The sequence below is a fragment of the Ambystoma mexicanum genome, chromosome 14 (genome assembly GCF_040938575.1).
Source record: "Ambystoma mexicanum isolate Mex_15411 chromosome 14, UKY_AmexF1_1, whole genome shotgun sequence".
Taxonomy (NCBI): Eukaryota; Metazoa; Chordata; class Amphibia; order Caudata; family Ambystomatidae; genus Ambystoma; species Ambystoma mexicanum.
In genome coordinates this window covers 154,432,777-154,456,165 of record NC_090940.1, presented here as the reverse complement: position 1 = coordinate 154,456,165, position 23,389 = coordinate 154,432,777, and the positions used below count along the sequence as shown (strand labels likewise).

General features: G+C 42.7%; 1 protein-coding gene across 1 annotated transcript in view; it reads right to left on the bottom strand.

The window, feature by feature from the left end:
* The window catches only part of HEATR4 (HEAT repeat containing 4), a 597,929-nt gene that overhangs the window by 101,786 nt on the left and 472,754 nt on the right, over window positions 1-23,389 (bottom strand). Inside the window, exons 14-15 of the mRNA XM_069638774.1 lie at window positions 4,665-4,854; window positions 2,314-2,392 (exon numbers count right to left, since the gene is read on the bottom strand). Of these exons, the coding sequence (XP_069494875.1) occupies window positions 2,314-2,392; window positions 4,665-4,854 (269 nt within the window). The remainder of the gene's footprint in view (window positions 1-2,313; window positions 2,393-4,664; window positions 4,855-23,389) is intronic.

Sequence of the window (23,389 nt, the reverse complement as noted above, 5' to 3'; positions counted from 1 at the left end):
TCTCAGTACTCACATATATGAGCTAAACATAGCAAAATAGAAGTATTCCCAGTGGACTCCCCAGTGGTTAAGCACTGTGTCTTGCCTGTTCATCATCACACGTTGGTTTCTCAGCACATCTCTCCATGTATGAGGGATAGGCCTACGAGTGGGCCTCTTTGCCTAGGCACTCAAGGAGCACCTTAACAATGTTACCCAATCAGTCAAAACATGATGTGTTCCCATGCAGGTGGGTGTGGCCTAGTAATAGGGGGAAGGGCTACTCCATCCGTGGTGGGGTCAAGACTATTTTAGGTTTGTCTCCTTCTGTAGTGGCACAGACAAAGTAAAACACATTGGAATGCATTGCAACTGAGAGGAAATGATTAAGAGGAGTTGTCTCTGGTGTTTACATCCAAAATAATAGACACCATCACAAAGTTTGCAGTGTGATTTAATGCAATGGCATTATACTGTGCCAGTTAGTGTGATGAAAGCCTTATAAGAATCACCCCCAGTGATATGGCAACAATTGGTTGCAAAACCCATTACAATGTGTCTGCATGATATACCCACACCACCCTGTGTTTCAGAAGAATGAGGGGAGGCCTGCATTTTTGCAAGAAAACTAGCACCTTAATGCGCATAAGCAAAATCACTGACATGTCGCAACCTTACAAATTACTCATTTGGGATTATTGAGTAATCTTTGCATGCACATGTAGGCCCTGTTTTTTTTCTTTTTCTTTTCCCCTGGCCCGGTTGAGCACAGTATTATGAATACTCCGGGCCTGGACGGACTCGCCGACACCACCCCACCATCCCAGACCAGCTGCTCTGATGGGGCGCTAAGCAACCTGCAAATGAAACGGTTAGTAACTCAGGAGATGGGTCACAATGCTGGGTTCCAGATCGTAAATAAGGCGCAGTACACCGGCGGGGAAATTTAGTGTCTTTACAGACTTTTATACAAAAGCACATCACTTCTCTGCTGCCATTTCCCATGAAGGTGCACCCCTTTCATTTTTCCCATTCACTCGCTGTGCTAAACACAAGGTAGAAGATAGCAGGGAACATCGCCCTCCTTCATATGAACTTTAGCCAAGTTCCTAATAGAACATACCCTTGCCTTCACACTCCCATGAGCTCCTTACAAACATTTCACGTATTCACCCCTTTTTCTTTTTTTTTTGTATAATCTTGGCAGCTGCAGGCTGCCTTTACTTGTATTTAACTTTCAGTCCCTCTTGTCAGTCACAAAAACATGTCAATAGTGCAGAGTACCTTTTTAGTTGCAGCACCTGCTCTGGGGTGCCCCCCAAAGTTTATCTCCAACTGCTTCCTCTGCCGCGGGTGGCTACCACGTGTACACATGCTGAGGTGCTCCTGGGCTTCGTGGGGCTTTGGAAGCCCTTATTTCCTCTGTGGAAATGCTTGCGTTGTAGAGGGCTTTGTGGACGCTTTATTTTCTTCTGTAGCAGTGGTTTGAAACTGATGGGGCTTGATAAGCACTTTCCCCCTGTGGTGGCACTGGCAAGGACATTGCTTTCAGGGCTTAGGGAGCCCTTCCCTTTATTCCATAACTTTTCCTCCTTTGCAGTGGTTTCCCTTAGGCCACGCTCCGGCCCTAGATTGGGGCGTCATCAACTTCACCCGGGCCGCACCGAACACGCGGTCCATGTATTTCTTTGTTTCTGGCATGCCCGGGTTGGCTGCCGGGTGGGCCCCTGCCTACTGGGCCCCGCTCGGGGACTACCCTGCAAAAGCAGCCTCGGGCGCTGGCTTTTTCGCTCCCCAGGACGCTCCACGCACATGGTCTGCGGCTGTTTTTTTACACCGGGCTGCAACTGACAGGCGCAGCGTGGCTCAGCACATTCAGAGGGCCCTAGTGTGCGGAGGCGCTCGAGGCAGCGACCATCTTTCTTTTTCTTTCTTTCTGTGCTCTTTCTTGCTCTCTCTATCTTCTTCAGCTCCCTCCTTCAACTTTCACTTCTGGCGTGTTTTTCCTTCTCCAGAACGTTCTCCAGGTAAGTTTATTGTTGTGGGCAGGGGAGACCTGCCCATTGTCCCACAGTCCAGTGTTCCAGGTGTATCCCATGGTAGGAACGTGGTACAGTCACGTAAGTCCCAGTTAAAACACTTAAACATACACATTTAATAAAGACATTAAATAAAGCTACTGTGATTATTTCTACTTTCATATATGTATAGTACACGGGTTTCAATGGTCCAGCCTCCACCTGAAGTCTGTGTGCCCTCCATACCTTCCCAGCCTGTATGTACCCTGCAGCAAAATGAGACCCAAATTCAATGAAACCATGAGGGTCACTTTACCTTACGCTGAATATCCTGAACCTCCTTCTGGTTTCCCTCTGGTGAAATGTTCAGTGCATACAGAGCTCGGCTCACCTCCCTAAATAACAAAGCAGATTTAAGCAGCTTAAAGCAAGGCTTTACTTTGATATAACAGCATCAGACCAACATCCATAGAGATGACACCTAAAGTTAAACTATGAATGGCGGGGGATAGTAACGAAACATTTGTGCATTCCTGAATGTTTTGAGCAAATCTAATGAAAATTATATTGAGTCCCAAAAGTATTTGCATGAGGGTGCAGTGCAAGGCATTCGCCATTATTGTGCACCTTTAGTCCACACGCTGTGAAGACCAATCAGTTCTCGATTTGATCTGCACTTTGGGGTATGTTGGATCCCTGCGTCAATACATGCAGGGTCACCAAACAGACCTGCATGACCTTTTGAAAGGTTTACAAAGATGTATCAATAGTGTAAGGCTCCAATGGAAGGAGCTGTGCTATATTTATTTATTTATTCATAAGTGTGCTCCGGCATATTCATTTTAGAGCCATCCACTTAAAAGTTAGGCTACACGGTCAACACAATTTTACCTGTCCAATCAGAGTTAGTGAATGATTTGTATTATTATTAGTTTTTGGTTGTTGTTGATAGTAATGCTTTTTAGGTGTTGAATCTGAATTCATATGAAGGAAGGGACGTAATGGTTCCATGCTCCTGATTAGTCTCCCTAGGGCAGTGGATCATATGATGGGCCCGCCAGCGGTCGAAACCTTGTCACGTGTGCCCACCCTGGTGGCATTTCTAATTACTGGCCCATCACTGGTGGCCAGTGCATTCCAACCTGTTGGTCTCTCTTGAGCTCCATTCTTTTTCTTTTTGGTTTTCCAGAGTATTTCCCTTCCCCTTGTCTGACTTCCAGTGCCTGTCTGAAGCTGTGCCCCTTTCTGTGATATGACACTGACACCTCATTGGCTCAAGAGTGACTACGGGTCCTGCAGGGCTCTCTTCCTCCCACGAGAGTTTGGCTTGTTGGGAAAGAATACTATCACCCTCCCATGAGTAGGGCTTTAACGCTCCATCGCCTGCAAATTACTCTTGCTCCGAATGCCGACCTTTAAAACATTAGAGGAACCTTAAACAACGAGCCTGGGCAGGTTAACCAGTTCAGGAACCCATGATATGTTTTCAGTGTACCGTTAAAACAGAAATATAATACTTCGTACAGGCACCTTCAACTCACGGCTCGGGTGCACCATCCAAACCATGTTTTCAGGATAACCATTGAGTTTTGAAATGACTCCCAATTAGATTCACTGCATTCAAATGTATGTTCTGTGAATATCCTGAAGGCATTATGTGGATTTATTTGGTGTTGGGATTGGCCTTGGAGACCCTTTGATGTTCAAACCCAAGCATGTTTAACAAAGCAATGTCCAAAAGACTATTTCACAAAATTAAGAGAGAAAGGCACTGAACTTGGAACAATCAAACCTCAAAGCAATGCTCACAATCCAACAAATGGAATTTAAATCCCCTGAATGAACATTAAAGAAGAATAGCAAGGACATTCTAAGTGTCTCTTAAATAGGTCTCTGTCTCTGCCTCATTCTCTATTGACACTTTCCAGGGTTTAAGATTCAGATCAGCCTTAAATGCAATTCTGTCCGTGCCGTGTAGACTGTCAAAGAGGGTAAGGGTCTGAAACTTCCTCTGATCAGCACGCCTTGGTGTCTCATTAATAAATCAAAAAGGCCCACTCTTAATGAAATATAACATTCAGAAACAAATGATCTCTGTTTTACCGTAAATGCACAGGGATACTCGTGAATGGCCGAGGGAAATGCACGTCTTGATTGAGTTGATAAGGCACCATATCCACTCTCTCAATAAAGTGTATTTTCATGCATGTAGAAAATGTTTGGCCTAAACATATTTGTATTTTGTTATGTATTTAGTGTTTCATAATGTGCCACATATAGCATGACGACACGGGTAAGGGTGTCAAGACTGGGAGTTAATTCCTAGAAGATTAAACAATAATTGTAGATTTTAGAAGGGCTGTATAAAACAGCTGATTCCCACCTAAGCTTCTTAGTAGTATTCGAAAGAGGTAGTGCAAAACCTAAGAGCAGACAGGATCCTGCAAAGGCGTGTCTTAGGTTACTAGACAATGTGCATGTACTTGTTTGCAGCTCAGGTAATAGATACAATTGGACAGTTTTACAAAGCATGTAGAAGGGTATGAGCAGCATAAGGGCTGCCGATGGCATTTCCCGGGATACCCTAGGGGAGGAAAGTTGACTGGGGTAAATGAAGTGGTCAGTTCCAGCGCTACGCCAAGGTGCATTGGGAAACCAGGAACGTACCTTCTCACCAGCTCGCTTTGATCTAGAACCAGCCTGTCTTGCAAGGTGGTCTGCACTTCAAGGTCCCGCAGCTGCAGAGCAACGATGCTGCGACATGCCTGCATGCGTACTCCAGGCTCTTCTTCATAGTGAATGGCCCACAGCAGAAGGTCCTTCAGCTTTTCGCTCGCCTGCCCTATTTGACCCAATGCTGTGTAGCACAAATACAACACATCACTATTTTTATACATCAAACACAAAACAAGAGCATCATCACAGATAGTCATGGCTGGTGTGTTTTGGGTGGCTGCGTGACACCTCTAATTTTTTCAGGAAACCCTGCTCCCACAAGACTGTAGCCCCATTCCATTATGGAGCGAGTGTCTTCCACACACTCCTTAATGTACAAGGAGCTGCGGTGCAGAGTTGCTGCATTAACAAAGTATCTAAAAATATTTGCAAATCAAAAGACTGGGGCTCCCTGATACAGTGCTTAGTGCTGTGGTCAAGGCCAGGGACTTTGCAAAACAGCCCTGACTCAGGTGCACGCGCACCGCTTTGTAGGGCATCAGATAGACCCGAGGACCACTGATGGTAATGCCACGGAATTCATTGTGTTCCATTGGCACTAAAGAAAAGTGTCCCATGGAATTAAATTAACAATCTGTCTGATACTGGGGTGACGTCAGAATACTGGCCCAATCCCCCATCCTGATTCAGAAGTAGTTAGAGGGAGGCGCGATGGGAAAATGCTGTGAGCACAAAATATGTGGTACACAAATAAAACAATTGTCTGTAGATGTGTCTTTGTGTGAATCTATGTGAGTTTCCATGAATGTCCATGTGTTTGTGTGTGTGCTGGTCGTTGGCAGCATGCAATAGCATATTGTAGTCATGGCCCTCGTGATTTAATGTGGGCACAGGCAGATGAACCTGTATTTTACAGGGAAACAAACTCTAGCATAAACTCTTGGAAAAAAGCAGCATGAAAGCCTGTTTTACACTGGCAATGTGGACATATATATTGTTGGGTACAGGCACCATGAAATTGTGTTTTACAGTGCACTGCTGACATATATTGTCAAACACTGGTAGCATAAAAAGTATTTTACATTGAGAATGCTGGTATATATTATTGGGCACTGGAATAATGAAAGTGAGGCAGTGCTGGTATATTGTGTTGCTACACTTCATGATCTTCTTTGGGCAAAGACAGCATGGAAAAGTATTTTATATTGTTAATATTGGCATAAATGTTTGGGCAAGTTACAAAAACTGCTGTCAAGTGAGAGCGAAGTGATACAAAGAGAGAGAGGCACTGCTACAGAGACTGCATTTGATGGTGACATGCTCTGACCTGAGAAATGACTTCCATAAGAAGAGGGAAGGAATGAGACTGCAGTCTGTGAAATGGTGAACCCCAGGACATGCTCCCAACCTTTGTGTGCAAAAGGAAACAAGGTGATTAAATAGAGGCAGAAGGTCCAATGAGTAAAGCTGCAGGGTGGGAAAATGAAGGGCCCAAAAGACCTTGGAGTGGTGGAAAAAGAATAGTTTGTGAAGAAGAAGAAGTTACCAACTGGTAACGTTCTTTTTACTGGATGTTCCTCCCACGTATTCCTCATCTTTGATATACCTATCTCGCCAGCTTCACTGCTTCAGAAAAAATGTTCTTGGCGGAGGGTGCTGTGCACAATGTCGTGGCGCTGATGTCCCTCGAGGGCTGCTGTGGCGTATCGACATCACCAGGAGTGTAAGTAGATCGTGCCGCGCCCGTTGGCTTCAGTTCTGTTTTTTCCCTGTTCCATAACTTGAGGAACTAACCAGCGTACCCCAGACTGCAAGCCCTCAGGAAACGCAGAGTGTAATTCACGTAAATTGTACGGTGGGGTAGGCTGGGTGGGAGGAACATCCAGTCGAAAGAACATTGCCAGTTGGTAAGTATCTTGTTCTTCTAATGGATTGTGTCCTCCCACATATTCCTCATCTCTGATAGACTCCCAAAGCAGTGACAATTGGAGGAGGGAGTACTATTTAGATTTATCATGAATGGAATGAAGGACTTCTTTAGCAAAAAGGCCTTCTTGAGACGAAGAGGAGTCTAAGCAGTAATGCTTAACAAAGGTATGAATTGACGCCCAAGTTGCAGCTGAGCAATTGTCAATTACGGGGACACCCCTTTGAAGAGCTGCAGAAGTTGCCATGCCCCTTGTGGAATGAGCTCGAAGCTCTTCTTACTGGTCTTTTGAAGCAAGTCTGTAGCACTCTCCAATAGCTAGTGTAATCCACCAGGATATAGTTTGCTTTGTTACTGCTAGTCCTAATTTAGGACTGGTATAACCCACAAAAAGTTGGTCATCATGGCACATTTTTGCCATTCTCACAATGTAAAAACTCAGAGCCCTTTTTGGGTCTACTCAACTTCTCTTCCTCTTTGCCCAAAAAAGGAGGAGGGTAGAAAGTTGGGAGTGTTATTTTTTGCAACAAATGAAAGTCAGAAACTACTTTTGGCAAGAAAGATGGTTTAACTCTATGAAAAGTAGTATAAGGAGGTTTGCATGAAAGAACCTGCAAATCACTTACCCTGCGGGCTGATGTTAGTGCCACAAGAATAGTAGTTTTCAGTGTTAAGAGCCTTAACGAGCAGGAATGTAAAGGCTCGAAGGGTATTCATGTCAGAAACTTTAACAAAAGGTTTAAATCCCAAGCAGGGACATAAAAAGGTACCGGAGGGTACATGTTAGTGAGTCCCTCCAGAAATTGGACAATTAACGCTATCTTGAAATAAAAAACCTCCTCAGAAGAGCGTTTAAAGCTGGAAAGCGCCGCCAGTATCCCCAGATTGGCGAGATGCAGCAAAAAAGAAAGCACCATAGGAGTGCCACACAGAAAAGGGTCCACATTCTTGTCCTTGCACGAGTTACTGAATTTATTCCTACAACACCATTACAAGGATTTGGTTGCTGGCCTTCTGGCCGAAAGCAAGATCTCCATTACGTCATCTGGGAGGTCCCAATCCTTATATCGCAGCCTCTCAGAAACCATGCGTGTAGGCTGAATGTCTTGACCTCTGCATGGAGAACCCGACCTTCCTCTTGCGAGAGAAGATCCTCTCTTGGTGGAAGACGTATTGGAGGGCAGATGGACATGTCCAGAAGTTCCAGGTACCACGTCCTCCTGGCCCAATCCGGAGCAATTAGGATCATGGTCTTCCCAAACTTTCTTAACCTCCCGATTACATGAGGAATCATGGGGACTGGATGAAACGCGTACAGGAGTGGAAATTCCCAGTCCACCACGAACGCGTCTCCTAGAGCTCCTCTCGGGGGAAATTCCCTTGAACAATACTGATCGCACTTCCGGTTGATACCGGTCGCAAACAGATCCACTTGAGGGGTTCCCCAAAGGGCGAAGATCTCTTGAAGGACTTCCTGAGCTAGTTCCCATTCGTGGGAGACTGTGCTCTGCCTGCTCAGAGTGTCTGCCGCCGTGTTCTGCTCTCCGGCTAGGTGAACTGCCGACAGAGATTCCTTCTTGAATTGCCCAGAACCAGAGAGCATTGCCTCTCTGCACGATGGTAGTGACCCTACGCCTCCTCTCTTGTTGAGGTAGTACATGGCCACTGTGTTGTCCGTCATTATCAGAACATTGTTCCCCCGTACAGAGGGCAGAAAGGCCTTCAGCGCTAGTCTGATTGCCCTCAGCTCTAAAAGGTTGATGTGTAGTTTGGACTCAAATGGAGACCAACGACTGCTGATTGTCAGTCCGCTGGTGTGGGCTCCCAATCCTGTAAGTGAGGCATCTGTCACTACAGTTATCTCCGGCCATAGTTTCCAAAAACATTGTCACTTGAGAATTTTGTCCTTGCAAGTCCACCAAGTTAGATCTTTGCCAACTCTGTTCGGAACTTGCAGAAGATCCGACATGTTGCCTGAAAAATGGGACCACTGGGTTCTGAAAGCCCATTGAAGGGATCTCATTCTCAATCTGGCCTCTGGCACCAGGAAAATGCAGGATGCCATGAGACCGAGCAAACTCAAAAAGTCGAAGGCCAGAAGATGTTGGGCATTCTGGAACTTTGCTACCATCGGCCGAATGTGTTGAGCTCTCACCTCGGGAGGTGAGTGTCAGGTTCCATAGTAAATAGGTGGTAATTAAAGAATTATTATCCTTATGTTCTTTGTTTATTTCATTGTTAGGTTTAAAAACTAAATATAGTCCTTTCACTGTTAAAATGGTTGGGCCTTAACTTCCATATTCAGAGTACTGCAGATACCCCAAGCCAAGATGGAGGGCAGAGGCAGGTGTTCTGATTGGGTGGCAGGTTGACAAAGGTGTGACTCCCAACATTCTAAACTGCCTTTCATTAGTTTAGTTTCCTGAGCTGGTCATGTTTCTGTTTATCTCCTATGTTTTGGGCCTTGGAAAACTCTTAAGAAAATATCTTCAACACTAAAAGAAAAAGAAACAACTCATTTAAGTTACATCTACTCTAAAGAAATTAATTTTCCCTGTGGAAGAAAACGCTATAGGTCTTCTAAAGCAAAAAATAAGCTAAGTACTTTTTATGTAATTAATCTAAATGAACTGCCAAAGTTAGCCTTATCTTCTGTTATTTTCTCCTCTGAAGTGCAAGGATTAAAAGACGTCATGTTGTGAAGCTAGTGTTTTTACATGGCAAACTCATTCATCAGAGATTAAGTCATGAAAACATGATATTTAAAGGCTATTAAAGTTAATGACTGCACAGGCAACCTTGTTTTTTAAAAGCAGCACAAAGAAGGATATTTATTTTTGAGCCAAGGTATTTTTAACAAAGAGGAAAATATATAAGACTTGTTTACCATATTATATGAGGAATCTTCCAAATGCATCTCATTACATGCAAAGACGTTTTTGAGGAATAACTTTACTTTAAAACTGCACTCAACATTAAATGGTATTTCCTTTGGTTGTTGAACTATTTCCATAAAGAGAGGTAAATGAAATGGAATGAACTGATTAAGGAAATAGTATCATTTTAAGGAAAACAAAACATTATTTCTGTGTTTTCAACTATTTTTTCAAGTGTGCTTCATTCAAAAGACTCATCTTCTTGAGACATTCTGGAGTTTGTGTTCACAGTTTTATTGACATTGTTTGGAAACACATTTTCTTTTCTTCAAGTTCATTTATTTCCACAAGGAACCTCCATCAGTTTAGTCACTTGTAATGACATTCAGTTCATTGGTTTTCAGCAGCACAGTTATGAAACATGACCACCAAAGTTTGCTTTTAGGGTAAAAGAGTTGGAGTTATTTCAAAACCAAAAAAATATATAGAAATAATTATCATCCTCTGGGCTTTTTGCAGAGGGTATTCAGGTAGGATTGTTGATATTCATAAAATAATAGTTGTTTAGTTTTGTAATATTATTTAATGCTTAACAATTTTCATTCATGCAGAGACCGGATGAAGATATAAGATCCAGTGTCTGATTTGTTATTTTATCCACTTTTCCCCCTTCCCCCCAGGGGTGTCTAGTACTCAGCTGTTCAGTTTAGTTGTGAGCTAGACATCTTAGTGGGATCGTGGGACTCAGCAGCTCCTGCGTTGCATGTGGATATTACCAGCCTGACAAAATGAAAGGCCCAAGTAGTTAACTTCGCCTGAGCTGCTGAGACCACTTCCCAGAATAATTATGGAAGCCTTGGGGGATATGATTAAGGAGTTGAGGGAAGAATTAAGGGTTTCTATAAATGAGAATGTCCTTTTAAATAAAAAGATTGAGGAGTTAAATATTAAGGTAACACATATTCAGGAAATGTCAGAAGAAAGGTTGGTAGGTAGGAGAGAAGAACAGATTTTGGAACCTCCAGTTCTGGAAAGGGAAGGTTCTAGACAGAGAGGAGATTCTGGGTTAGGAGCAATTGGAGGTTTAAAGTCTTTAATTTTACCGGTGCCTCTGGCACCACCTGAACGTTTTTCTGGTGAGGCTAAAAGATTTCAAACATTTTTCACTCAATGTGAATTACATTTTTTAAGTAGGCCGGAAGTGTTTTCTTCTGATATGTCAAAGATAACATTTATGATATCTTATCTTTCAGGGGAGGCTGCTAGTTGGGCAGGAGTGTTGGTTAAACAAAAAGATTTAGCTTTGTATGATTTTAAATTATTTAAGGAGGAGTTCAGTAAGTTATTTGATAAACGTCAGGAATCCTTACAAGTTGATGGTGAACTGCTTGAGTTAAAACAGGGGAATCGAGAGTTAGTAAGTTATATTACCCAATTTAAGACTCTAGTTGTTGAAAGTAACTGGCCAGAAGAGAAGAGAGCATCCCTTTTTTACAGAGGTTTAAAGGATGAATTGAAAGACGCCTTGTCTGGGGTGGTAAATAGACCAACTTCTTGTGACGCCTTGATGGATTTAGTTGTACAGTTAGATTTTCGCCTCTATGAAAGAAGATTGGAGCGTAGGAGGGGAGACAATAAACAAGAAAATAAATCAAATCCTAGATTTGATAGACCTAGGCTGGAGTTTGTAAATAGAGATTTTAGGTCAAAAAATTCAGAAAGTTCAGGAAGAATTAGAGGACCTCTTTCTAAGGAGGAAAGAGATAGGCGAAGAAATAATAATCTCTGTCTTTATTGCGGAAGGAGTGGACATTTTCTTGGGAACTGCCCTTACACTCCAAAGAAAGTACAAAATCCTGACGGCAAGAATCATCAAGTAGCCAATACTCTTCAGGCGGCAGTTCCTCACATAACAATTAATGTATCCTTGATTTTTGAAAAGAAATTGGTGGGTAGTGGTCCTGTGATTATTGATTCAGGAGCAACTGGGAATTTTATGGATTGGGGAGTAGCAAAGAGTTTAGGTATTCCCTTAGTGAAGAAGGTTTTATCTGAGCAGGTTAGTTCAGTGGATGGATCAGAATTAACTTCAGGACCAATCACACATGAAACTTCTCCCTTACTAATGATTATGGCAGGGAACCATGGAGAGGAGTTGATTTTTGAGATTATCGATGCTCCACAATTGAAGATTATTTTAGGCATGCCCTGGCTTACACATCATAATCCTTTGATTGATTGGGGCAGAAGGGTGATTGAATTAAATTCCAATTTTTGTAAGGAACATTGTTTTGAAGGTAAATCCCTTGAAGATACTCAGATTGATGATGTTAAGGGTGCAAGGTTCTTAGGAGAGGTTGGAGCTCTTTTTCACTCTCATACTATTGGAGCTGTTATGGGAGAGTTACCTGATTGCTACAAAGAATTCAGTGATGTCTTTGATGAGGTAGTGGCAGGTGGTCTTCCTCCTCATAGACCATTTGATTGTAAAATAGAACTTGAACCAGGAGCCACTTTACCTTGTAGCAGGGTTTATGCACTTACTGAAAAGGAAAACGATTACCTTAAGGAGTATTTAACTGAAAATTTAGCAAAGGGTTTCATTAGACATTCCAAGTCCCCGGTGGCATCTCCTTTATTTTTTGTGCCTAAAAAAGAGGGAACATTGAGGACTTGTATTGATTATAGAGCTCTAAATAAGGTAACCATCAAAAACAGATATCCACTTCCTTTAATTTCAGTTATGTTAGATCAGATACAAGGAGCTGAAATATTTTCTAAATTGGATTTGAGAGGTGCTTATCATCTTGTTAGAGTAAAAGAGGGAGATGAATGGAAGACAGCTTTCAAGACTAAGTATGGATTATTTGAATATTTAGTGATGCCTTTCGGATTATGTAATGCCCCAGCTTCATTTCAGTTTTTTATTAATGAAGTTCTACGTGAGTTTCTGGACATTTTTGTTGTAGTCTACATCGATGATATTTTGATTTATTCACAAGATTTGAAACAACATCAAAGTCATGTAAAATTGGTCCTACAAAAATTGAGAGAAAACCATTTATTTGCAAAATTGGAAAAAAGCCAATTTCATACTTCTTCAGTTGAATTCCTTGGTTTTGTGATTACTCCTGGTGGGTTGGAGATGGATTTAAAGAAGATTAAGGCTGTCAAAGACTGGCCATCTCCGACTAAAGTTAAGGAGGTGCAGAGTTTTTTGGGCTTTGCCAATTTTTATAGGAGATTTATCGAAGGATTCTCTCAAATCATTACTCCTATTACTAAACTTCTTAAGAAAGGAGTAAAATTCATTTGGAGTGAAGAAGCTGAAGAGGCTTTTCAGGTTTTGAAAGATCGTTTCATTACAGGACCTGTGCTTTTACATCCTGATCCTTCTAAGCCTTTTTTTGTTGAGGCAGACGCCTCCAATCTGGCTATGGGAGCGGTTTTATCTCAAAGGCATGAAAACACTGGACAATTGCATCCAGTTGCTTATTTTTCCAAAAAATTTTCTTCAGCTGAAATCAATTATACCATCATGGATGTGAGCTTTTAGCGATCAAGGCAGCCTTTGAGGAATGGCGCCATTATTTAAATGGAGCTAGACACACTGTGACAGTTTTGACTGATCACCGAAATCTTTTATTTTTAAAATCAGCTAAAACTTTAACACCCAGACAATTAAGATGGTCATTATTCTTTTCAGATTATGATTTTGTAATTACTTTTAAACCTGGAAGTCAAAATGGAAAGGCAGATGCTTTGTCTCGTCAGTTTCCTGGTAGTGAACAATTGAAGGAGATTGATCAACAACCTGTGATTTCCTCTGAACATTTTATTGTGGCGGGAGTTTTTGATGAAGGAAGTTTTTCTAAAGAAATTCAAGACTGTATGACTTCTGAACAAATGGATGAATGGGTGAGACAGGACCCAGTGAGAAAAATTAAAAATGGTTTACCATATTTCGACACTAGATTATATCTTCCTTCAGAGAAGCTCCGTGAAAAAATTTTGATTGATTGTCATGAATCAAAACTCTCAGGTCATCCAGGGTTTAGAAAAACTTTAGAGTTGGTCAGGAGGGAATTTTGGTGGGATACAATGAGAAGTGACATTTTAAACTTTGTTAAGACTTGTGAGACTTGTATTAGAGCCAAGTCACATGTGGGTAAACCAATGGGTTTATTAGAATCTCTTCCAATTCCGCTGCATCCGTGGCATACTATTTCTATGGATTTTATAGTTGATCTCCCTAAGGATCAGGGTTGTTCTACAATTTTGGTTGTTGTTGATTTACTTACTAAAGAAAGTCATTTTATTCCAATTAAAGGGGAAGTTACTGCAGAAAGTTTGGCACAGCATTTTTCTCAAGGCATTGTTCGGCTGCATGGTTTACCTAGTCAGGTGATTTCCGATAGAGGTTCTCAGTTTATTTCAAAATTTTGGAGGGCCTTTTGTAGAAGTCTTGGTGTGGAAGTTAAATTAACATCTGGATATCATCCCGAGACTAATGGTCAAGTGGAACGTGTTAATCAAGAGTTGGAAAAGTACTTAAGATGTTACTTGCAAGCAGGAGACAGTTGGGTAGATATAATTTGGATAGCAGAATTTGCATATAATAATTCTATGAAGGATTCTACTTCTATGTCACCTTTTTTCTGTAGTCGTGGTTTCCATCCTCGTTTCCTTAGAGAACAGATAGAGAAAGACATTGGTAGTCCAGCAGTTGAGATTAGATTACAGACTATGAAGGAAAATTTGGTACGAGCAGTCAAGGCACTTCAATTGAGTAAGGCTAGTTATAAGAGATTTGCTGATGTTAAACGCAAGCCTGGGCCAGAATTTTGTGTTGGGAATAAAGTCTGGTTGTCTACCAAGAATTTGAAAATCAAGGGTCGAACTAAATTTAGTCCAAGATTTATAGGTCCTTTTGAGATTGAGACTGTGATAAATCCAGTTGCAGTTAGATTGAAACTTCCCGAAAATTTAAAAGTACATCCAACATTTCACATTAGTCAGTTAAAACCATTTGTTGATGGAACTAGATTAGGAGTTCCTCATAGTCCAGTTTTAGTGGAGAATCAATCTGAAGAATTTGAGGTCAGAGCAATTTTGGACTCTAGAAGAAGTCATGGAAAACTTCAGTATTTAATAGACTGGAAAGGTTTTGGGCCTGAGGAACGCTCTTGGGAATTTGCTAGTGATGTCCATGCTCCAATTTTTGTCGCCAGATTTCATAGGAAGTATCCTTTCAAGCCTGGTCCGGGAGGGAGGGCTTGGAGAGGGGGTACTGTCAGGTTCCATAGTGAATAGGTGGTAATTAAAGAATTATTATCCTTATGTTCTTTGTTTATTTCATTGTTAGGTTTAAAAACTAAATATAGTCCTTTCACTGTTAAAATGGTTGGGCCTTAACTTCCATATTCAGAGTACTGCAGATACCCCAAGCCAAGATGGAGGGCAGAGGCAGGAGTTCTGATTGGGTGGCAGGTTGACAATGGTGTGACTCCCAACATTCTAAACTGCCTTTCATTAGTTTAGTTTCCTGAGCTGGTCATGTTTCTGTTTATCTCCTATGTTTTGGGCCTTGGAAAACTCTTAAGAAAATATCTTCAACACTAAAAGAAAAAGAAACAACTCATTCAAGTTACATCTACTCTAAAGAAATTAATTTTCCCTGTGGAAGAAAACGCTGAGAGGTCTTCTAAAGCAAAAAATAAGCTAAGTACTTTTTATGTAATTAATCTAAATGAACTGCCAAAGTTAGCCTTATCTTCTGTTATTTTCTCCTCTGAAGTGCAAGGATTAAAAGACGTCGTGTTGTGAAGCTAGTGTTTTTACATGGCAAACTCATTCATCAGAGATTAAGTCATGAAAACATGATATTTAAAGGCTATTAAAGTTAATGACTGCACAGGCAACCTTGTTTTTTAAAAGCAGCACAAAGAAGGATATTTATTTTTGAGCCAAGGTATTTTTAACAAAGAGGAAAATATATAAGACTTGTTTACCATATTATATGAGGAATCTTCCAAATGCATCTCATTACATGCAAAGACGTTTTTTTGAGGAATAACTTTACTTTAAAACTGCACTCAACATTAAATGGTATTTCCTTTGGTTGTTGAACTATTTCCATAAAGAGAGGTAAATGAAATGGAATGAACTGATTAAGGAAATAGTATCATTTTAAGGAAAACAAAAGATTATTTCTGTGTTTTCAACAATTTTTTCAAGTGTGCTTCATTCAAAAGACTCATCTTCTTGAGACATTCTGGAGTTTGTGTTCACAGTTTTATTGACATTGTTTGGAAACACATTTTCTTTTCTTCAAGTTCATTTATTTCCACAAGGAACCTCCATCAGTTTAGTCACTTGTAATGACATTCAGTTCATTGGTTTTCAGCAGCACAGTTATGAAACATGACCACGAAAGTTTGCTTTTAGGGTAAAAGAGTTGGAGTTATTTCAAAACCAAAAAAATATATAGAAATAATTATCATCCTCTGGGCTTTTTGCAGAGGGTATTCAGGTAGGATTGTTGATATTCATAAAATAATAGTTGTTTAGTTTTGTAATATTATTTAATGCTTAACAATTTTCATTCATGCAGAGACCGGATGAAGATAGAAGATCCAGTGTCTGATTTGTTATTTTATCCACTTTTCCCCCTTCCCCCCAGGGGTGTCTAGTACTCAGCTGTTCAGTTTAGTTGTGAGCTAGACATCTTAGTGGGATTGTGGGACTCAGCAGCTCCTGCGTTGGATGTGGATATTACCAGCCTGACAGTGAGGCTTTCCCAGAGAAAGTATCCAAGACCGCTCCAATGAACTGGAGTCTTTGGAATGGTATCATATGTGACTTCTTGTAATTGAGGGAGAAGCCCAGTCTGTGTAAGGAGTGGCCGGTGATACTGAGATGTTCCTGGGCTTGCTCGGGTGAATGAGTTCTGATCAGCCAATCGTCCAGGTAGGGGTATACATGAATCCCCCCTCTCCTGAGACTTGCTGCCACTACAGCCATTAGCTTGGTGAAAACCCTTGGGGCGGAGGTCAGCCCAAATGGCAGAACTCTAAACTGATAGTGAGAACCACCAACCGCGAACCTCTGGTACCTTCTGTGCTTGAGATGGCTTGGCACATGAAAGTAAGCATCCAGAAGGTCCAATGATACCAACCAGTCTTGGAGTTGGAGAGCCTGAAGGATCTGAGAAAGGGTGACCATCTTAACTTATCCTTCCTGAGGAACTTGTTCAAGTTTCTTAAGTCCAAGATCGGTCTCAATCCTCTGTCCTTCTTGGGAATGAGAAAATAGGGGGAGTACCAGCCCTTGTTCCTCTCCGCTGCAGGTACATGTTCTGTTGCACCTTTCTCAAGCAGGGTTAAGATTTCCTGCACAATGAGCGGATCTGGAATTTTGACAGAGCTGGTTCCCGCTGGATGATCCCGAGGCCTTTTTAGAAAAGGAAGGCAGTAACCTTGGTCTACTATTTCCAGTGCTCAAACAACTGAAGTAATGCATAGCCATTTGTTCAGATGCTGAGAGATTTTGCCTCCCACCGTGTGTGTCAAGGCCTCAGAGTGGCTTAGGGTAAAGATGGCGCTGCTAGGTCTGCTTTAGCACTCTTTCCTCGTCCACCGCAAAGGAATCTTCTTTGCCCCCTTTGTACGGCCTGTCCTCTTCCTCTTCCAACTGAGGAATAGAAGCGAAAAGGACGACCTCTCCAGGAAGATCAGCCTGAATAAGGTTGTTGAGGTTGCCGAATTGAGGCGCTAAAGGACTAAGCCGCCGCCTTGGAGGTCTGCAGCTTCTCCAGACTCTCATCCGCCTTGCTGCCGAACAACTTCGAGCCGTCGAAAGGGCATGTTGAGCAGTCTGGCCTGCACATCTGGTGCGAAACCCGACATTCTCAACCGCACAAATCTGCGTACTACAGTGCTTGCAGCCATGGATCTGCTAATGCTGTCTGCAGTATCCAGTCCTGATTGGAGACACTCTCCCATCGCCTCCTTGCCATCCTTAACTAAATTCAGAAAGCAGTCCCTCTCCTCGCCTTCTGGAATATGATCAGCCGCCAAACTAACACAGTCCCTCAGGGCGTAGGTGAACCTAGCCAGGGTACAGGTAACATTAGTCGACTTCAGGGCCATACTGCCCGAGGTAAAAACCTTGAGAGCCAATCCGTCCACTTTTTTTTTATTATCTCCATCCGGGGGAATAGATGGATAGGCAGACTGCCTGGTGGAAGTCGCAGCCTGGACTACCGGACTCTTAGGCGTAGGATGCTCGCTGAGATAGTCAGGGTCAATGGATGAGGGTCTATATTTCCTGGCAAAATTCCGGTTGACAGCAGGACCAGACTCTGGAGCATCCCAGTTAGTTACCACCATCCTCTGAAGGGCCTTATGAAAAGGTTAAGATTGGGTCTTTTTGAGGACCTTGGTCCAGGATGTCCGTCATGTCATCCTGTTCGAAAGTTGGTGAAGCCCTACTCCAGCCCATGTACTCAGTGACCCTGGTCATCAGATTTTTATACCCTAAATCAGCATGGTCTGATGGGTCAGGTTTACCAAAATCCATCTCAGGTGATGTATGCAGACCACTGGCAGAGTGGAGGGAGTCACAGAGATCTTTCATTTATGATTTAGGATCAATTAGCTCCTCAGGCACCTTTAGTGCCAAATCTCACTCTTAATGGAGAAACATCCTCCTCTGAAACACTATCCTCTTCATAAATGGAGGACATTGAATTAAAAAAAGTCTTTCATCGGTACAGGTTTCAATATTTTCTCCTGAACCGGTATGTGCTTCGATGGAATCGAAGATACCGTCAACGGCGTCGAAGGTGTCTTTGATAAATCTCTCGATTTTGGTGTCGAAGCAAACAGCGTTGACAAAACCGGTGAAGGTTTTGACGTTTTTTGCTTTTTTGCCAGTATCGGAGACGGAGCCCGTCGAGACTCCAATTTACTACTTGTCCTTGGCCGAAGTCGTTTTTGACATTCCTGAGTCGTCCAACGGAGCGACCGGGGTCTGGCTCTTGCAAGACTCTTTTGAGAGGGTCGAGGCTGCATTCTCAAAGATCCCATCATCTCTTGCCTAAAAGCATTTCATTTACTGGGCTAATTCGACCTAGTCGGCATCTTATAACCTCTGTGGAGGTATCGGAAGACGAATAGGGAGACCTAAGGTGTCTCTTCTACGCCTTCTTCGAAGAAGACGAAGATTGTCTCGACCGGCTCCTCGGCCGAGACCTCTTCGAATGCTTATGCCGAGTAGAGTCCTTAAACTCACCAGACTTTTTATATTTCTTCGAATTAGGCTTCCCAAGCTTCCCTCCCCACTGCCAATTTACCTCTGCATTGCAGAGCTTTTTCAGTCATAGACTGACAGGACCCGCAGTCGTCGGTTTCGGTGGCTTGAACCCAAATACCAAAGGTAGATACGGTGAGGATCTGTTATCGACATTTTTGCCCCAGAGTCGTGACATTTTTTAAAGCCCAACTTAGGGGTAGAAGTGGTCAAAGAATAAGACATTTTTCAGAGGAAAAACAAAGTGTGCCATTATTACTCGAAGCAAAGCTATGGAAAAACGGAACTGAAGCCAACGGGACACAATCCATTCGAAATGTATGTTTAGCAAGCCACAGCATAGAGAGACAGTGAGTCCAGGAGCCGAAAAAGAACTGAAGAAACAATAGACTTAGACCACACTGGACACTATGCCTCAGTGCCCAGAGAACACAGAGGAGTACTGGGTCCAATGTCCAGAATGAATTGAAGGAATGACATGCTAAGAAGCCACTACATTTTGGGACACAGAGTTCAAAATGCCTGAGTGAAAGAAATTGCATGTTGAAACTCAGCTGAACAGAGGGACATTGAGCCCAAACTCTTAGACGGAACTGAGAAGCCACAGTACCCCTGGGACAATGAGTCTACTTCCCAGACTGAACCAAAAAAGCACACACTAAGGAACTATTTCATAGTGGGACAAGTTAAATGACCAAACAGAAGAATGGACACACTGAGAAATTACTACCTACTGGGATATTGAGCATAGAGAATACCCCAAATCAACTGGAAGAAATCATGGCAGAGAAACTGCTGCATGCTGGGATAGTGACACAAAACTCCCAGTGCCGATTGAGAGGACCATTGGTTGAGAAACTGTTGCATGCTGGAACATTGAGGGCAGACCCCCAGCACGAACCGAGAAAGACCGGCACTGAACTTCTGCTGCACACTAGGACAGTGTGTTCAGACCACCCACACAAAGTGAGGGAATATTTTTTTAACAAAACCCCTAACTGCTGTGAGTTTTCATTCTCTGAGGACTTGGTCCTCCTCCTTAGACGTAAAAGAGCGCTAAAACATTTGTAGAGGAAACACCCCACCCCCTTTAACTGTGAAAAACTCTCCACAGCCACCACTACCTACAAAAAGACTATTATCCTGTCTAAAGCTAATTCCTATACCACCAGAATCACCAATGCCAGTTCCAACGCCAAATAACTATTTGCCATTCTCAAAGAAATATAGGACCCAGTCCCATCCAGTACACTGACCCAACCTAATAAAGATTGGTGCTCCACCATCCAATCCGCCCTGGCAGAGAAAATGGACACACTCAGAAACAAAATCATGGCCAAAAAAGCATTACTCCCTACCAAACCACCACCAACTATTCTACTAGCGGCCCCACTAATGCCTCCCCCCACACTCTTCAGCTTTTCCCAAGTTTCTCAAGACAACACTGTCATAACGATCCTCGCTCTCAAACCCTCCAATTGCAAGGGTGATGCTTGCCCTCCGCATATCACCAAGACCTGTGTCGCCACACTCACCCCTATCATTACTAATTTCATAAACGCCTCCTTCCTGACCAACTCAGGTCCCACCAGTATCAAAACTGCATGGGTCACCCACCTCCTGAAGAAACCCTCTCTCGATCCTGCCACCAACTACCGCCCCATCACCACTGTTCACTTCCTCCTCAAGATCCTGGCTCGCAAGGCATATTTTCAAATACAAAATAGAGCAAAATTACTGAGTTCGTTAGTCGGGAACTCCTGTCCCCTACACACTTTCACCAGCTGAAAATCAGCCATGAATTCAACCTAAAGTCAATCTGTGAAGTAATTAAATTGTTAGTATAATTGTTGAGTCCCAATAATAACTTCAGTGTGCATTCAATATTATTCAATTTCAACAAAATTCCAACATAGTGTGTTCTTGCAAGGTAATGATTTCATAACAAAAATGTATTCATGTGACCCAACGCGTTTCGAGCATTCCACTCTCTATCAGGGAGTTCTCGACTAGGGAACTCTAATTTTGCTCTATTTGTAATTGCCAGCCGATGTGCCAGGACTGTTTTCTCTCGAATAACCATACCAAGCAGTGCACGGTGCATTTGATTTTGGATATTTTCAAATCCAATCCTTCCTGAAGAATCATCTCTTTGAAGGGGCAAGGGAATCGGCTTCAGGCCTAAACACAGCATGGAAAAGGCGCTGTTAGATCTCAAAATACAGCTATATAGCTTTTGTGACTCAGTGCACATGGCTATTCTCCTCCATCTCGACCTTTCAGCTGCCTTTGAGCTGGTTGGCCATGACACTCTCTGCAAACACCTTCTCCCCAACTTCCACTTCTATTTGGAAGCCACCACCTAGGCCAAATCCTTCTTAAGTGACCACACATCTAGGGTCTTCCTCTGTGACGTGGCTGTAGACCCCGTTGCTGTCCCACTCAGAGTCTCTCAATGTTCCTGCCTGTCACGGACCCTTTAAAACATGTACACAAAACCCCTAGTTGATCTCCTCGACTTCCTTTCCATTACCTACTCCAACTTCGCAGATGACACTCAGATCCTCATTCCTATTATGGGAACCCACCAAGATGACTCTAGCACCATTAACAATATCTATAGCATCATCCACATTGGGCATTTATTTGGATGTTGATCTCTCCACGACCAAACACATCAACGCCCTCTCATCCTCAACAGCTTATACCTCAAAACTCATCTCCCTGAGCAGACTGTTCCTCACCAGAGACAACTGCTTGACGTTTGCGAGGGCCATCATCAACAGCAAACTAGACTATTGTAATGGACTCTTGATGGGCACCTCTGCAAAAGATCTCGCCAAACTATAACTCCTCCAAAACAAAGCCCTTTTTGCAGCCCTCGGACTACACTGCGCTGGTTATATCTCAGCTTCCAGACGAACGTCCACTGGCTCCCCATCAAAGCCTGTATGGATTTTAAAATTCTGTCCCTCGCACACTGATGTATATACAAAGAAGCCCCAATGTACATCTACAACTCCATTGCCATCAAACTCCCTGGCCGCCAATTACCATTGTCGACTGGCTTAACCCTAGACACCCCACGATTCAAAAGAAAAATAGCAGGAGGTGTCAGCTTCTGTGTCTCCGCACAATCCCTCTCGAAATCCTTGCCACCTCTTATCAGAAATGAGCGTTCTTATCCAGCCTTCAGAAAGCTCGTGAAAACCTGGCTGTTTAACAAATATGATTAATGCCAAGATGTTTATGTCATATCTGGTTATGTAACTAATACGACCAATGCCAAAAAATGTATCATGTATTTTCTGTCCTACTGTCTCATGGCTCCTGTACAAACGCTGTGATACCTCCGGGTCTGGGCGTTACATAAATGTTATAAATAAATAAATATCAACACAATTATGTATTTGAGGGATGTAAGTGCAGGAGCAAAGGAGAAGCCCAAAGAAATTAATATGTTGGCTGTCTGGCTGCAGGAACAGGCTTCCCAAAACCTTTAGAATAATGTGGGCATATGAGTTGAATAGAGGTGCCATTCCTGAGCCCTGCAGGATTTGGGGAAGGGGTCTTTCGGTGATAAACAAAGAGACCATTACAACACCACACCTCCAAAGTACATGGTATTCTGTGTTATATGGTGCTGAACGTCATTGATAGTTCTGCAAGAACAGGCCACAAACACGTTGGTTGTTGGTACCCTTATATTGTGTATTGGCGGAAACCAGCGCTAAATCAGTGCTTCTGGCTCGTGCTGCGAAGGGATCCTGTTGGTATAAAACCCCAGCAGCTGCTGGAGTTGTTCAATGTCTGCTCAGTCCAGGAGTTTAGCGGGACGGGGCACACTTTCAGGGCAAATAGCTGAGTGGGAATAGTCAAACGTGCCCTATTTCAAGTGTATCCCATGGTTTCAGTGGCAGTAATTACTTTGAGGTAAATTACTTCGAAATGATTTCAAGTAATATAGGTATTTGTGGGTTGAGGCTTAAAAATGGGGCGGGGGGGTATGGAGTAGGGGTAGTAATGAAGGGGAAGGGGGCAAGGCAGGCATGGGAGAACCCCCATTAAAAAAAAAATAAGCAAAGTAAAATTTCGAAGTAAATTACTCCCAAGTAATTACTGTAGGCGAAATGACATGGAACCATTTCAAGAAGCAGAGTTGCAGTGCATGACACATGCCTGTGAAACAATGCCAAACTAATGGGGGGGGAAAAGAAGTTTAAGAACATTATTAAATGGGTGCATTTGTGAGTTTTGCTGGGCACGATGATAAAGCTGATCAAGAATGTAGGAGGCGCCTTCAGTTGGCTGAAGGTTATAACTTTGTACTTAACTGGTCGAACAAAGAGAGAGGACACCATCTAGGGACTGAGTTTGCATGATTGTAGCGTCAAGGGCCCCTGAGTTTAGACCCTTCTTCAAGAAAGGCAAAGATTATCTTTGAGTTTGGGAGCCAGCAATATCATTGTATGCAGGTATAATTTTGTAGTAAATCTTACTTGAGCCCAGACACCTCCCCCTCTTATCAAGGACCAGGGCTGTCTTCCTCCTTCTTCACTATCATCAACAACTGGAAAGAGAGAACACGAAATGCAAGGAAA